Source organism: Sclerotinia sclerotiorum, genomic scaffold (assembly GCF_000146945.2).
Source record: "Sclerotinia sclerotiorum 1980 UF-70 scaffold_4 genomic scaffold, whole genome shotgun sequence".
NCBI lineage: Eukaryota > Fungi > Ascomycota > Leotiomycetes > Helotiales > Sclerotiniaceae > Sclerotinia > Sclerotinia sclerotiorum.
In genome coordinates, this window is record NW_001820832.1 from 1,883,116 (window position 1) to 1,897,345 (window position 14,230).

The window sequence follows — 14,230 nt, forward strand, 5'->3', positions numbered from 1 at the left end:
TATATGGGGATTTACGGATTAGCCTGACACTAGGGCCTCCCTTTTTTCCACAACTAAATACAAATGCAGAATACAAAATCTATAAGTTACGCGTACTGCCTTACTATTAGGAATATAGCATGTTCTACCTAATAAATAACCCTTATTATCGTGTACTAGGTGCTTGAGAGTGGAATGTGGAGTGTGTGTTTCTGCCTGCACGAGTATCTTGCATATATTGACTATATCCCAAACCAGATTTGAAAATCTAGACAAAGAATCTGAGATACTGAGCCGCTTTCTCGGCGCTAGCTCATTCACGCCGAGCACTTTACCTCTCGGAACGGCTGGCTTGCACCGCCTAGAATGTTCTAGATGTGGTAGGTATGGTGATATGTTGGTAATCGCCGTTTAAATGTTTGATATTCTGGTTTTTTCTACTGTGTTCGTACTTTTTTGTGTGTTTATTTGTTGGGATGATTTGATATCTTTCTACAAAGTCGAGAGCGCCTATTTCATTTATACTTATGCTTATATGGGAATCTGCATCATGGATCTTTCTCGCAATGTTTTCTTCTGAATCTATTCAGTGCATCTAGTGGCTAGGCTAGCTAGCTTAGGCTGGACAGATGTCTTTATCTAATCATCTGAGTCAGTTAGCATGGTGAATTCGAGGTAGAATTCAAACGAGGCAAATCCACCCCGCGCTCAGTTCTTGCGCAAAATAGTGGGCGCAAGAACCATACTGTTGGTACTATACCATTTCCTAGGGTTATGATCCACAGTAACCTAACCTCGTATCTCTCAAGTCTCCGCAGTCGTCATCACCATCCGATCTGGTCACCCTGATGACAAACTTTACTCGTAATACTTACAACTCCAACAAAAAAGACAACAAAGTTTACTAAAAACTTCAAAAACTAGATCATTCCCGACATCTTGGCAAGCTATCCTCTCTACGGATACACATCCATTTTATAAGTAAACCAACAGTTAATATACACATGCATACAGCACATCATACCATACTAGTCTAAACCCCCTCCTCACGAGGAAATATCAAAATACAAGGATCAAGTGGAACAATGTATACGATATGCGAAGGCGTAGCACATCAGATACCACTAGGGTATTTGAATGGACGACTTACTATGAGAATGACGAATAAGTGGTTCGGCTGGAGCGGAACGGAACAGGACCAAACTGTCGGGTTCTAACTGTTGGATTGCTGTGGATACGCTTGCTAGTTCTGCGGCATGGATGTTATGGATGTTATGGATGGATGTGAGGCTTTGAGATAATGCATCTGGATTCTCGAGTGTGGTTCATGTGCGAAATGTGGGTAGGTTTTTGCTTGGGTTTGATTATTTGATGTCTGTTTTTTTTTGTCCCCGTTTTTCCTTTCTTTGGAAAGAAAAGATATCACTAGTATTTCCAACGCCATCTCCTGTTACATCACAGTCATGTCGGTGCTCCGGAGAAACTCTAACGTTTGGTTTCATTATAGTGGGCGGTTCAGCTACTCGCTCGCCCGATACTTCCTCATACCAAAGAACATTCCAAATATAGATTGATTTAATCTAGAAAAAGCTGAAGTGAAGCATGTTCCACTTTCAGATTTTAAGAGTTCTGGGTACCATTGGTTCTTAGTTAAATTGATTGAAGGATATCCTTTTAAATACAAATATAGCTAATCGAGGAGGAAGGAGGAAATCTGTACGATATATACTATTCTCGCTCTTGTCCAAATGTGGATGAGTTACCGAGACAGTAGATCCACTTAAGGTTAGCGGTGCCGAATTACATGACATTTATCATGCCACCAATCTAACGACCTCGAGACTAACGGCAAACTAATATTTACTATCTTGTTTAGGCTATAAAGAAGACGCTATTTTACTTTGATATCTCACAGTGCATCGTTAGAGAATATATATTCATTTTTCACTCACTTAGCAATCTCTTTAAGAGACCTAATCATATACACTTACAACAAACATATCCGCAACACTTCACCCACTCTTTCCATCCAGCATATTATTTCCATCAAAATCTAACGCTTGACCTAGCACCGCGGCACAGATCTACTCTGCATGATCTCTGTCCCAGGTCCCTGGTCCTGCGCTCTCACACATCCATTATTTTGTTAGAATTGCGATACCATACCAACTAAGTAATTATGCGCCGGCTGAAGCCTGTATAAGGCTAGCTCGGTAGGCTATTCATATTTTAGTACAGTGCCCCTCTCAGCGTTATTTCCGTGCTTCTAGATTCTATTCAGCTAGCGACAATACGTGGAGCATTCGAAACATAGATATCCTCTGGACCTGTTTGTGGAAGAGGACTTGGTATGCAATGCATAACATTCCACATCTAACATATGTAACCATAATACTGATCTGTCATCCAATCATAAAGGTTTTCTAGAACATCACACAACATGAGCTAGATAAAAGTCGTTGCCTAAATCTCCATGTTGGTGGCTTGGTTGTCGCATTTTGTTCACTGCATACTTTTTCTTTGTTTGTTAGCGACGTCGAACTTGGTAAACGCAACACATTGTTTCTGCTACCGTGATAATGGGATGATGGATGGTTGGCACGGTTATGTCCGCGGAAATGGAGGTGGGAATCTATTCTGAGATGGATGGATGTGTTAGATGAACGAAGACATGTAGTTAACGGATACCTAGTTGATGAGAGGAGGATTGATTATCCATAGTTGGATATTAACCTCCTTTTTTCTATAAACTTCTTTTTTTTTTCATTTCGAGAATATTGCGGAATACTTTCGATGATATATTGTCATTCGCTCATATCTATGCACTGCTACTCCTAAAACCGATTTTGTTATTTCCCAACTAAGCGATAGTTGTTACTAGTTATTATTATTAGGAGGAAGTGTAGAGATATATATCTCTTCGAATGCGATGAAAAATAACCTTGAATACTTTATTTACGCTCATATCCCTCTTCATTGAAGTTTCAGGCCCCCAACTTCTGTTCCTCCAAAGATCTATACGATATCAAGTGATATCATATCCTACCTGGAATTTAGGCAAGCATCCGCAATTCGTTTCACGAAATGCTGGAGACACTGTACTAGGTCACTTGGAAAACCGCTCAACCTGAAAACGATACTTGGTGTCAATGATATGGATGATATCATATGGTCTGCATAATAATTGTGGTATTAGAAGTGATGGCTATGATTGCTTCGTGTATATTTTTGCAAATTCAGGATTCCTTGGGCGATAGGGATGGCGAAGTATATGCATAGTTTCTGTCGTTGCAAATCCCTGGATTTATATTTATCATATTCGTCTCGACCTTATTCACAGGGTGGAGAGTTGCTGTTTCCAACTTTAATTTCTTCACAAGAAGTTCGTTAGTATCTGGCAGTCGCATCAGTATGAAGTCTGTAGAACTTCATCTCGAATCCGAGATGGTACCCATCGGATACAACCATAACATGCCTTTTACTTAGGTGAATCATCCGAATGAAGCCACCTCGACCTTCCGTTGCATAACTAAAACTCACCACAGTCAGGATATCCATCACCTGCTTTTCTACAATCCAATATCCTTTCCGCACTGTGAACAGTTCATCATCAACCTTACCGCCATACGAGTACGTCAAAACAGATTCTGTCCCAAATAAATGCATAAAAGCTTCCAAATCGATATCTCTATCTTCACATAAATCCCATAAAATGTTACTGATCAAGTCGAATATATTCGATACGCTGAATTACCTTGCTACCATTAAATCTCTGTGGCATAATTATCCGAAAATGAATCTAAAAATGGTTCCTCGGTTAAATTCGCGATGAACCCCCTAATTCCTAGAGGTAATGAAAAGTCTCAAATTCTTTGTTGCACGTCTCATTTCGAAATCAAGAACTCACTTTTTGATTGGTCCTTTTCAATGACTAGAGACAATAAAAAGTTTTGTTGGATATCTGAATTTTTGATGATTTGGCATTAAGGGATTTCCAAGGCAGTAACGAGTATGAAATAATGCTAAGGTGGACCATTGCACTATGTATGTGGGCGAAGGCTTTCAAGAGATTTATGAGGAAGGGGATAAGTTCAAAGAAGCTAAACGAAAATAAAGAACTAAGATTACCTCTGAGTGTAGCGAGGAGCCATCCGGCAGAATTTCACTTAAAGACATCTAAAGTAGTAAGACTATCTGAGAATCATTCATTTCATAGTTTGAGGACATGGATAGTTTTATCGTAAACACATCGATTCTGTCTAAAATACAGCCTTTGAAGTTGCATATATCATCGTTATTTCCTTCTCTATTCATAATAGTAGCCCAAAACCCATTCTCGCTAGTGCCGCTCGACCACCACCTATGTAGACGGAACTACTCGATCGTCACAGTAACATAGGATTTATCCAGATGAATAAATTTTCCTAACATATACCCAACCCCAACACGTTCGTAAGACATACCGTTAGAAGCCTTTGAGACTGGCTTGACAATCAAAACGTAATGCTTTTTCGTGCTTGCATCGTTCAAATTCTGCTTATCCGTACCAATGATGACGCATTTCGTCGGAGTAATCTTTTCACCATCATAAAATATAGATGCTTCGCTTTCGCCAGCGCCTGCAGGTATATTAAAATCAAATGCTTTAGCCTGGATAGCCAGACTATCACTATGACGACTTGTTTTGAGCCATGAAGTCTGATCACAATTAAGATTAGCAAACTGGAGGGTCACTCCAGAATTATTCCAATCAACCTGACCGCCCAAAGGCTCAATGAACGAGATCGCACCGTCAAAAGCCATCCACGACCAAGTTGGCGGAACCCGACGTGAATGTGTACCATGCGGGATTTTCCTCAGTAGTTCTACATTGTCTGCCCGTCGCCAAAGCAAGCAGCGACCCCAAAATGTCTCAAAGAGACCTGCGAGACTTCGTGTTTTGAAAGCGACGGTCAGTCGCTCCATCAGCCCATTAATGGCAACAGGTCTATCTTGCGGGTGTGAAAATTCTAGCCTAGTGTATGTCTGAAACAAATTAATAAACAGGTCGATTTGCTCCCCAACAGTACTTGTTGGTCGAATCGTGTAGTCAGGAAAATTTGGGTCGCCGAGGAAAGCTATTTTGTCACTAATCAAAACACATCAGCTAGGCTGTCTGATGAATATTGTTCAACTTACTTCCTAAGTGTCGCCAATGTTTCGCAGCGGATGCCCTTACCACACTCCCAATATGTCTGAGTATCTGTAAAATAAATGGTTCGACGAGCCAAAGCACGTTCCTGCAATACCCATCCACGGCAGCTCAAGGGGCTGCGGAGGACATCACTTTCAAAATCATTGGTGACTGGCGAGACGTAGACATTATTGGTTTTTAAGTATTTTGGTCTTGACCCTCGACTATGCAAAAAGCCATCTTTAGCACTCTGGGCACTGCAAGCTGCCAGAACGCAGTACGCACCATCAAAGGTTGTTTGCATCTTATCTGCTTCCTGACTAAATTCACCATCCAGGCCTTGTATAATGCACAAAGAATCGATCCAGAGATAAGAGCACTTGAGCGCTTTCGTAATCACAATGGCATTTTTGAAGCTTAGTGGCAACTCGTCCAATGGAATCATATCCTTGCGTTCTTCGATATTCTTCATCGTTGTCTTAGCTTCAGCAGGCATATCACCCCATTTGTGCGAGAGTGCGAGGTAACGGATGCCACCAGAAGGAATATTCTTGTAGAGATCTGCCGTTACGATCTTTGGCATTGTCGGTATTTCGACATTGATGAGCCTTTTTGGTACCAAATGAGTATCCTTAGGAGCACAAACACATCCATGATTGCTATCACACTCCTTGAGCCATGCCTTAAGTACTTTTATGAAGGATTCAAGATTCTTAGATGAAGGATCGTGATCGTTGGCCAGTAAAGGTAATTCTGGTGCGGCTTCAGGGGTCAGTGTATCCTGTTCTATATCTGATTCTCCTGTTAGATAAGAACACTAATAGTATGTCAAGCCTCAGTGCCTACTAATTAACCGGAGAAACTTCTGGTTAGTTTCTTTCAAGACGAAGTCCTTCCCTGATTGTTTCAGCAAGATCTCCTGGGTATCGCTGCGGCTCGTTAGGTTTTGTTCCTTGGCTACCGTGTATACCAGTTCGCATAGGTCGCAATCCCATCTTCTTGACTTGGCCTCTAATTTTCCAATATGATAAGCAATCTCTGTATGTTGTGATGAGATGTTAATGAGCTTGCAGTCTGTACACAACACGGCTTCGCCGATACTATAGTCCCGGTCTTCCAATATTGACTCGACGAATGAAGAATTTTCAGGATATGCCACCCACTCATTTTTTATGCTGTTAGTGTACTCGTGCCGTTGAGCTATTCCGGTTCCCCGTCCTTTGGCCGCAGGAATACTCACTATCCTTGTATCATTGGGCGATGACGACGAATTACCCGTGGATTGTGATGAGCTTTTTGTGGCTGAATCGGCTACGTCGGGTTGAGACATGCGTCTGCGATTTTTACCACTAAACAAATACCTTTCGTCTCCATTGGCGCGTTCAAGAATGATAGCAAGCTGTTCCCTTAAGTCTTTCGCATTTGTGCGGAAGCCTTTGGTGTAGAGATCTGAGTTTGGAGGCAGATCAATCTTGAGCAGTCTTTCACTAACCAACTTGATCAGGCCACTGATAGCGTCCTTGGGCTCTGAATTAGGCTCTAATATGTCATCCATCCATTTATTAACCACATCAGTCACCCTGTATTTTCCTTCACCTTCTTTCCTCCAATATGGTGTTACGTGTGTCTCTCCTGTGAGAAATCCGTTCTCCTTCCAGAAGTCATTATGAGATTCGTAGCCATACAGCAACCACAACACGGCCTCAAAGATAACAGCACCCATGCTCCAGATGTCGTACAAGCGTGAAATTTTGCCTCCTGCCTTCTCCTGATTTTTCCCGTCTAGATCTGGAGGCTCGTACCATCTTGTCCTCCAAAGTTCTCTTTCCGTAGTATGCCTCATTCTTGTCACAAATTGATGTTGTTGTGTTCTCCCCAGATCTGCAAGTTTCAGAACACCCAACTTATCGTAGTCTTCGTCGACAATGAAACGCAGTTTGTTTTCTGGTTTAATATCGCCATGACGCCAGTTTTGCGAGTCGGGGCTTTCAGTGACTTTTAGACTTACGGGATCAGAAGAAACGACAATGCTTGGCACTGTTAGTTTGCTATCATCATCATCCGCAGAATCAAAATTGAACGTCGGCAAGGACGAGCTATCTGCAGGTAATACACCGGCACCTAGGCTACTCTCTTTCCAGTCTGCACTCATTTGTGGCCGAAGTGCCGGGGATGATGCCGAATCGCTCCTGCTATGTCTAGGCGAATGAGACCTAGTAGAATGCATTGCTTCGAGAGCCTGAGCTAGTCCATACAGCTGCTCCAACATTCCTTTGATCCGTCGACGAACTTGACTGTGATCTAGATGCTCTACTTGAGGTTCAGGATGGCTCTTCCAAAAGTCAAAAAGGCTCCCACCATCAGCCCATTCAAGCACAAGATAGTACTCATCATTCCACTTGTTGTTCATCGCAATTTGATGGAAGGCGGCAAATGCTTGAATGATATTATCACTTTTTTGATTCAGCTGCTGATGAGCTCTTGCCTCACGCTCCCATTCCTTCTCTATTCCATAGCCGGGATCACCAAGTCTTATCAGCTTTTTTAACGCGACTTTAAATGTCTTGCTTTTTACGTCGGCCATATTATGCTTACTAGCCGACATCTCCACACATTCAACTTGGCTAAAGTGGCCGCTTCTTGGTGGAGTATCCGCTCTACCAGACGCTGTAAAGGGAAGTGGTTGATTTTTATCGAACTCATACATGAAAGTCTCGCTATCAAAGGTGGGAACGATAAATGACAACCGTTTATCTTTGAAAGTATCAATCGTGCTCTCGTTCCAAAGCTTGTGTTTAAAATAGGACGGATCAAGCTTATGGGATCCTAACAAGGTATCTTTGAATTCACTCGCCATTAGAGAGTCCATGACTTCACGTCGACTTTTACTGTCGGTGAATACCTGCAGCAATGTGGCAAATGTTTTCTTCGTATGGTCAAGAACATACTTGACCAAAGGCAAAACCTCGTGACCACCACCGAGGGCATCTTGAATCGTGACTTCCTTGAGGAGACTATCATATTCATCGTCTGGAAAATAATAACCCTCTATGGATACCCCAATTACATTGCTTTTCGCAACTTTCCAGATTTCCGAACCAAGGTCAATGGAGTTTGTGGGTAACTTTTCTGCAGCCGCAGCTCGCTCGCATTGTTCTCCTGCATTTCGTTCTTCGACTGAAGGTCTCTTGTTAGGGTGTACTCATAAAATAGGGTGCAAAAACAACAGCTTACCTTGGAAGTCAGGGGCTTTGCGCCTTAACGCGGTCATGTTAATCCACTTGAATCGAATGGACGTTGTAGGTGACAGATCGTGTATTGTGAAGGAATCAAAGCTATCATTTTCAAGATTCGAGATCTTCCAAGAACAGGCTGAGCTTGCGGGAGGATGCATGTAGGATTCGAGCTCCAACGGTCGGCTGCATTCAATACATTAGGAATCCCAAACACCTAGCCTGATGATGCATGAAGACAAGTACATATGCAGATATTTTGCTAGCCGAACCTCCGATTTTCACGGGATCAAAGGTCAATTATTGATTTGCGAAAGTGGTCGTGGAGTGTCATTGGTGAGCTTCAGATCATGGTATAGCTTGCATAAAAGGGCCCTTAACCTAGTCTCCTCTTTGCACAATCCAAATAACATAATGATGGAATCAAAAACAAGGTGCGGAAGCGGCTTACCACCAACTGAATGAACATATCGTCGATTGAGAAATTGAGGCTTCGCTGCTCGCATCTTCCTGCAAGGCATTCTGTAGGCCAACTGCTTAAAATAGGTGTTAAACCATACTACCACCGTATACAACAGGCATACTTGATCGATAAATCTCTGCTTCGATTGGAGCTTTTATGCCAATACAAGCGAAAGTTTGCCATTAAGGCTGCAAGAAAATGAAGGCGGATATGTTGCTTCATCAGCTCACCGACTCCATGGTCAAGGATTAAAGCTGAATACGGCCCCAAAGTAAGCTTTGATCGAAGCATGCAATGAAAGCCCTAGTTTTGACCTTCTTGATCATACGACCCCCTAATGGTTGCACCATGTGTTCTTCCAACGAGAGGGCGGATCAAATGACATTCTGTCGGACTACTGAGGCACAACAGACACCACATTTTAGAAAAGGAACATCAATCGGTCGTGATTCTCCATTCTGTTATTTCCTGAAGAAAAGCGTGAGGCAAACCTTGTTGAACTGATGAAGTGAGTTGGTAAGCTGTAGAAAATTTGCCCGGCGCCACCTGACGTGATACACATGGCCATTGCTGCCTATCATCTGTAAATCTCACGTCGTATTGTATTCGCACAACTTGAAACCAAAAAGCTCAGCAAATATGTAATGATGTCTGGCAGTGGAGATCTTGCATTGTGTATTCGGGGTGAGCTGGTGTTGTGATGTTTTAGAACCCTAAATTCTCTCGATTACGTAATCAAATAACAAAACTGAGTATCAAACAAGAATAAGAAGAGAAGTTATACTCCAAGTGCTATAATGTATTTGTAATAAAATGAAATGTATTATAAAAACTTTATAAAGATTTATTATAAAAACTTATTAAATACAATTTATTATTTTAACTTTTAAATAAAAGAAATAATCAACTTATATTTATAACCCATTCAATCATATATCTATAATCTTATTTTATAATAGAAAACATATAATATGGTTTATTAGTATATATACTATATTAGTATATATATTACTTTTACCTCAATTATTATCTTTCAATTAAAATAAAATTACAACAATATTATAAAATAGAATTAAATTATTGTTACGTGACGGTTGTTACCCACTAGTGGCTCACGTGCACTAGCCCTGTATATAAAGACCTTCTTACTTAGAATCTTCTTACTTCTTTAGTTTTAGATTCTAAGTGATTGAATTGACTCCGTTTACGACTTTTCCGTCACAATTATATACAATCTAAAGATCAGTTAATACTAGATTTAATTGATAAGTTCGTGTATTATATAAAGTATTATTGTATTTGTTATATCGTCGTATAGTAGCTTGTCTTTTTATTGAAGAATCATCATTTGTATATTCGTTGTATTATATCTGATCATTTATATTTGTTACAACGGCTATCTTCTATGCCGCGTCACATGACTAAACCAAGGTAACGTGATTAAAGTCACGTTATGGACCGCTGAGGAACGCTGGCTGTCCAGGACCGCGCAGCGGTCCTGACTAGCCATAGGCATGAAGGTCTATATAATCAAGAGGGATTTCCTTTGTATAGAGCTTCGTGCTCAAGATCAATCATTTAGTATACTCTACTATTAGTTACGAATTGCATTATTGTCATTACTTTAAGTCCCTGCTTGACGCCTAGTTATAAACCACCTCGAGAGCCTAGAGCACTTCCACGTGATCTAGACGGCAAACCTCGTAACACGGAATCCAGCTTTATCATTTGATATAGATATTGCTTCGATATATATAACTTTAAAGACTTGAAAGAACTCGATTTTGATAATATAAATAATATATATCTTAATAAAGTTCTCGATTTATCGATTATATAAACACTTTAAAGAATCAAAACAATTGATATGTTACGAGGTTTGCCGTCTAGATCACGTGGAAGTGCTCTAGGCTCTCGAAGTAGGTTTATAACTAGGCGTCAAGCAGGGACTTGAAGTAATGACAATAATGATATGCAATTCGTAACTAATAGTAGAGTATACTAAATGATTGATCTTGAGCACGAAGCTCTATACAAAAGAAATCCATCTTGATTATATAGTCCTTCGTGCCTATGGTTAACTAGGAATCGTCGTTCCTGGGAACGAGCGTTCCTGGTTGTTCCTAGGAACGTTCGTTCCTCACCGTTCCATCACATGTTTTATGGTCATGTGACATACTAATCGTTTTGGACGTAACATATCTATATCAAATGATAAAACTAAGTTCTATAAAGCTGGGCTAATCCCATTTAATCCGGAAATTGTACTTTCAAAACTAGATATTCAAATAAGAACTCTATCAAATAGATTAATATCAACCGATCCTGATATATAACAATCTCAAACATCTTATAATCCAATTGAAGCTCTTTCTCAATCTACTTTAATAAAAAGTTGTATTGCTCAATATCAAGAGAGCTCATCTATTCCAATATTTAAAACAATTGCAGTTTTAATTAAGAGTACAGAACTCTTAACTCATACGAATACACTTTTAGCTGTTGAGATTCATAATCTCCGCAAAGCAAATAAAGCATTTAGTAAACATCGAAGAGCTAGAAAAGCTTTAATACAAAAAGGAGGAATACTTTCAGTAGAAGATGAATATAATATATTAGAATAAGAGAATATAGAAGATCAGATACGATGCAATAAATTTACAAATAATGATTCTTTAGCAAGAAGGCAAGCTACTATACGACGATGTAGCAAATGTGGTAGTGCTTCACATAATACACAAACTTGTCAATTAGATCCAGCATTAGTTGGTCTTTGAATTGTATGTAATTTAATTCTAATTTATAGTATTGTTGTAATTTTATTTCAATGGAATATAGGCAATTGAGGTAAAAGTGTACAGGGTCCTGATATGTACAGGGTCCTGATAAACCATGTTAACGTGGTTTATCAGTAACCGGAACACTTTTACCTCAATTACCCACATTCCATTAAAATAAAATTACAACAACACCATAAATTAGGATTGAATTATATACAATCTAAAGATCAACTAATGCTGGATCGAACTGACAAGTTCGTGCATTATGTAAAGTACTACTGCATTTGCTACATCGTTGTATAGTAGCTTGCCTCCTTGCTGAAGAACTATCATTTGTATATTCGTTGCGTTGTATCTGATCTTCTACATTCTTTTGTTCTAATATATTATGCTTATCTTTTATTGAAAGTGCTTCTCCTTTTTGTATTAAAGCTTTTCTAGCTCTTTGGCGTTTACTAAGTGCTTCATTTGCTTTGTGGAGATTATGAACCTCAGCAGTTAAAAGTGTATTCGCATAAGCTAGGAGCTCTGTACCTTTAGTTAAAGCTACAATTGTTTTAAATATTGGAGTAGGTGAGCTCCCTTGATGTCGAGCAATACGACTTTTCACTAAAGTGGATTGGGAAAAAGCTTCAATTGGATTGTGAGGTGTTTGAGATTGCTATATATCAGGATCGGCTGATATTGATCTATTTGATGGAGTTCTTATTCGAATATCTAGCTTTGAAAGTACAATTTCCGGATTAAATGGGATTAGCCCAGCTCCGCGGAACCCAGCTTTACTATTTGATATAGATATTGCTTCGATATATACAGCTTTGAAGACTTGAAAGAACTCGGTTTTGGTAATATGAGTGATATGCGTCTTGATAAAGTTCTCGATTTGTCGATTATATGAACGCTATAAAGGACCAAAACAACCGATATCGAGTGGTTGAGTTAAATGCGAAGAATGAGGTGGCAAACTAAGTAATATAATGTTGTGTTCCTTGCAGTATTCCTGAAATGCTGGTGATTTATGACTTTCATGCCCATCAAGCACTAGCATTCGATATCTACTCACTTTCCTACTTTCAGTATATTTGTTGAAGTGCTTAATCCATTCAAGACCTGTCTCATTATCTGTCCATCCATTGGTAGTAGGTTTAATAAGCCAATCGTATGGTAAATCGCCTTCGGTATACCAATTTGAAAGGTGGTATTCGCCTTTTACTATCAAAAACGGAGGTATATTATGACCTTCTCCATCAACACAAATAATCGCTGTAGCCCATTCCCGATTGCCTGGTTGTATAGCTTTGCTTTTTCCATATCGATCAGCTTTAGTAACTACTATATATGGTGATATTTGTCCCATCATAAAGCCTGTCTCATCGAAGTTGTAGAAATCGCAGTCTAGAATACCATATTTGGCCCGCATATTCGATACTAATCGAAACCATCTTTCAATAAGCTCTGAATCTTCGCAGAGAGCTCTTTGAAAGTCATAAACGCGATTAAAACGCGTCTTTAATTCTGTATGTCGTTTCACAAAACGATGAGCCCAGAGCTTTCCAACCTTCTTCGCACCCCGCGTTTCGAGTATATAATTTGCCATATCTTCCACATCACTTATTCGAGGACTAAACCCTCTTTCATCCATATCTAATATATATTGAAGAAGCGATTTCTCCTCCAATTCTGTCATTTTATGATTTGCTGGTCGACGTTCAGTAAGAGGCAGAATTCCATTCATTCTAGAGGTAAGGGTAGTATGAGGTATATTATAGAGTTTTGCAGCTTTCCGAATACTCAAATTTTGAGATGTACGAATAGCCTCAATAGCTAAATTGATTCGAGCTTCTTTTGAAGTAGTTTGCATAATTAAATATTGATAAATCGCGTGTTGAAGTTGAAAGGTGATAATTGAGGTAAAAGTGTACAGGGTCCTGATATGTACAGGGTCCTGATAAACCACGTTATATCTAATGAGTTTATGTAATAACCTTACTCCGCATCAACTACAAACAACTCACTTCAAATCAATCTTATACCTCCTCCACCATCAAGTATATCACAGAATCATATCTATCCTCATATATAAATCCTATACAGATGATACTATAAGAACAGTACAAATAACCTTCTACCCAATACCCTACTATATTCATCCCAACATATTTACAAGATCATAAAATCAATTAATTGCAAACAAATCCACTTTCAAGCTCTGAGTTATCAGGATCTTAAGATCTTATATAAAACCATGTAGAAAATAATATATATATTATACCTTCTCCTACACACAATTTTAAAATCTACTCGACACCTCATCCCATTCATTCAAAACATCTGCCACATCTATCAAATCCTTATTAACCACAACCTCGCAACAAAGAAAATCCATACATGCAGGTACCAAATCCATCTAACCGCAACATGTTGCACAATTCCAAACTCACTCGATCCCAATTCCCTACAGAATACAATGACACGAAACCTAATCCCAACCCTATTTCATATGTCGGATAAACCCCCTCGCTTATATCCTTTCCCCGATTCCCTAATTCTGCAAATTTCTTTCTAAATTGGCGAAGCCCCCTAAGTCGCAACCTCCATACAT

The 14,230-nt window shown here is 39.6% G+C and overlaps 5 protein-coding genes across 5 annotated transcripts; all 5 read right to left on the minus strand.

The window, feature by feature from the left end:
- Nucleotides 1-595: 595 nt before the first annotated feature.
- SS1G_03808 (predicted protein) lies at nt 596-1,790 on the minus strand (the record flags this gene model as incomplete). The annotated part of the gene is made up of 3 exons (XM_001595669.1): nt 596-618; nt 1,130-1,228; nt 1,709-1,790. 3 exons carry the CDS (start codon nt 1,788-1,790, stop codon nt 596-598), a joined length of 204 nt encoding a protein of 67 aa, XP_001595719.1.
- Nucleotides 1,791-2,963: 1,173 nt separating this feature from the next.
- SS1G_03809 (predicted protein) lies at nt 2,964-3,147 on the minus strand (the record flags this gene model as incomplete). Its single annotated transcript, XM_001595670.1, has 2 exons — nt 2,964-2,994; nt 3,026-3,147. 2 exons carry the CDS (start codon nt 3,145-3,147, stop codon nt 2,964-2,966), a joined length of 153 nt encoding a protein of 50 aa, XP_001595720.1.
- Nucleotides 3,148-3,215: 68 nt separating this feature from the next.
- Nucleotides 3,216-3,645, minus strand: SS1G_03810 (predicted protein; the record flags this gene model as incomplete). Its single annotated transcript, XM_001595671.1, has 2 exons — nt 3,216-3,341; nt 3,520-3,645. The coding sequence occupies 2 exons, from the start codon at nt 3,643-3,645 to the stop codon at nt 3,216-3,218; spliced, it is 252 nt and encodes an 83-aa protein (XP_001595721.1).
- A 708-nt stretch (nt 3,646-4,353) lies between these two features.
- On the minus strand, nt 4,354-8,423 carry SS1G_03811 (hypothetical protein; the record flags this gene model as incomplete). Its single annotated transcript, XM_001595672.1, has 4 exons — nt 4,354-5,096; nt 5,198-5,933; nt 6,393-8,329; nt 8,387-8,423. 4 exons carry the CDS (start codon nt 8,421-8,423, stop codon nt 4,354-4,356), a joined length of 3,453 nt encoding a protein of 1,150 aa, XP_001595722.1.
- Nucleotides 8,424-11,848: 3,425 nt separating this feature from the next.
- On the minus strand, nt 11,849-13,315 carry SS1G_03812 (hypothetical protein; the record flags this gene model as incomplete). Its single annotated transcript, XM_001595673.1, has 3 exons — nt 11,849-12,156; nt 12,229-12,289; nt 12,692-13,315. 3 exons carry the CDS (start codon nt 13,313-13,315, stop codon nt 11,849-11,851), a joined length of 993 nt encoding a protein of 330 aa, XP_001595723.1.
- Nucleotides 13,316-14,230: the final 915 nt, after the last annotated feature.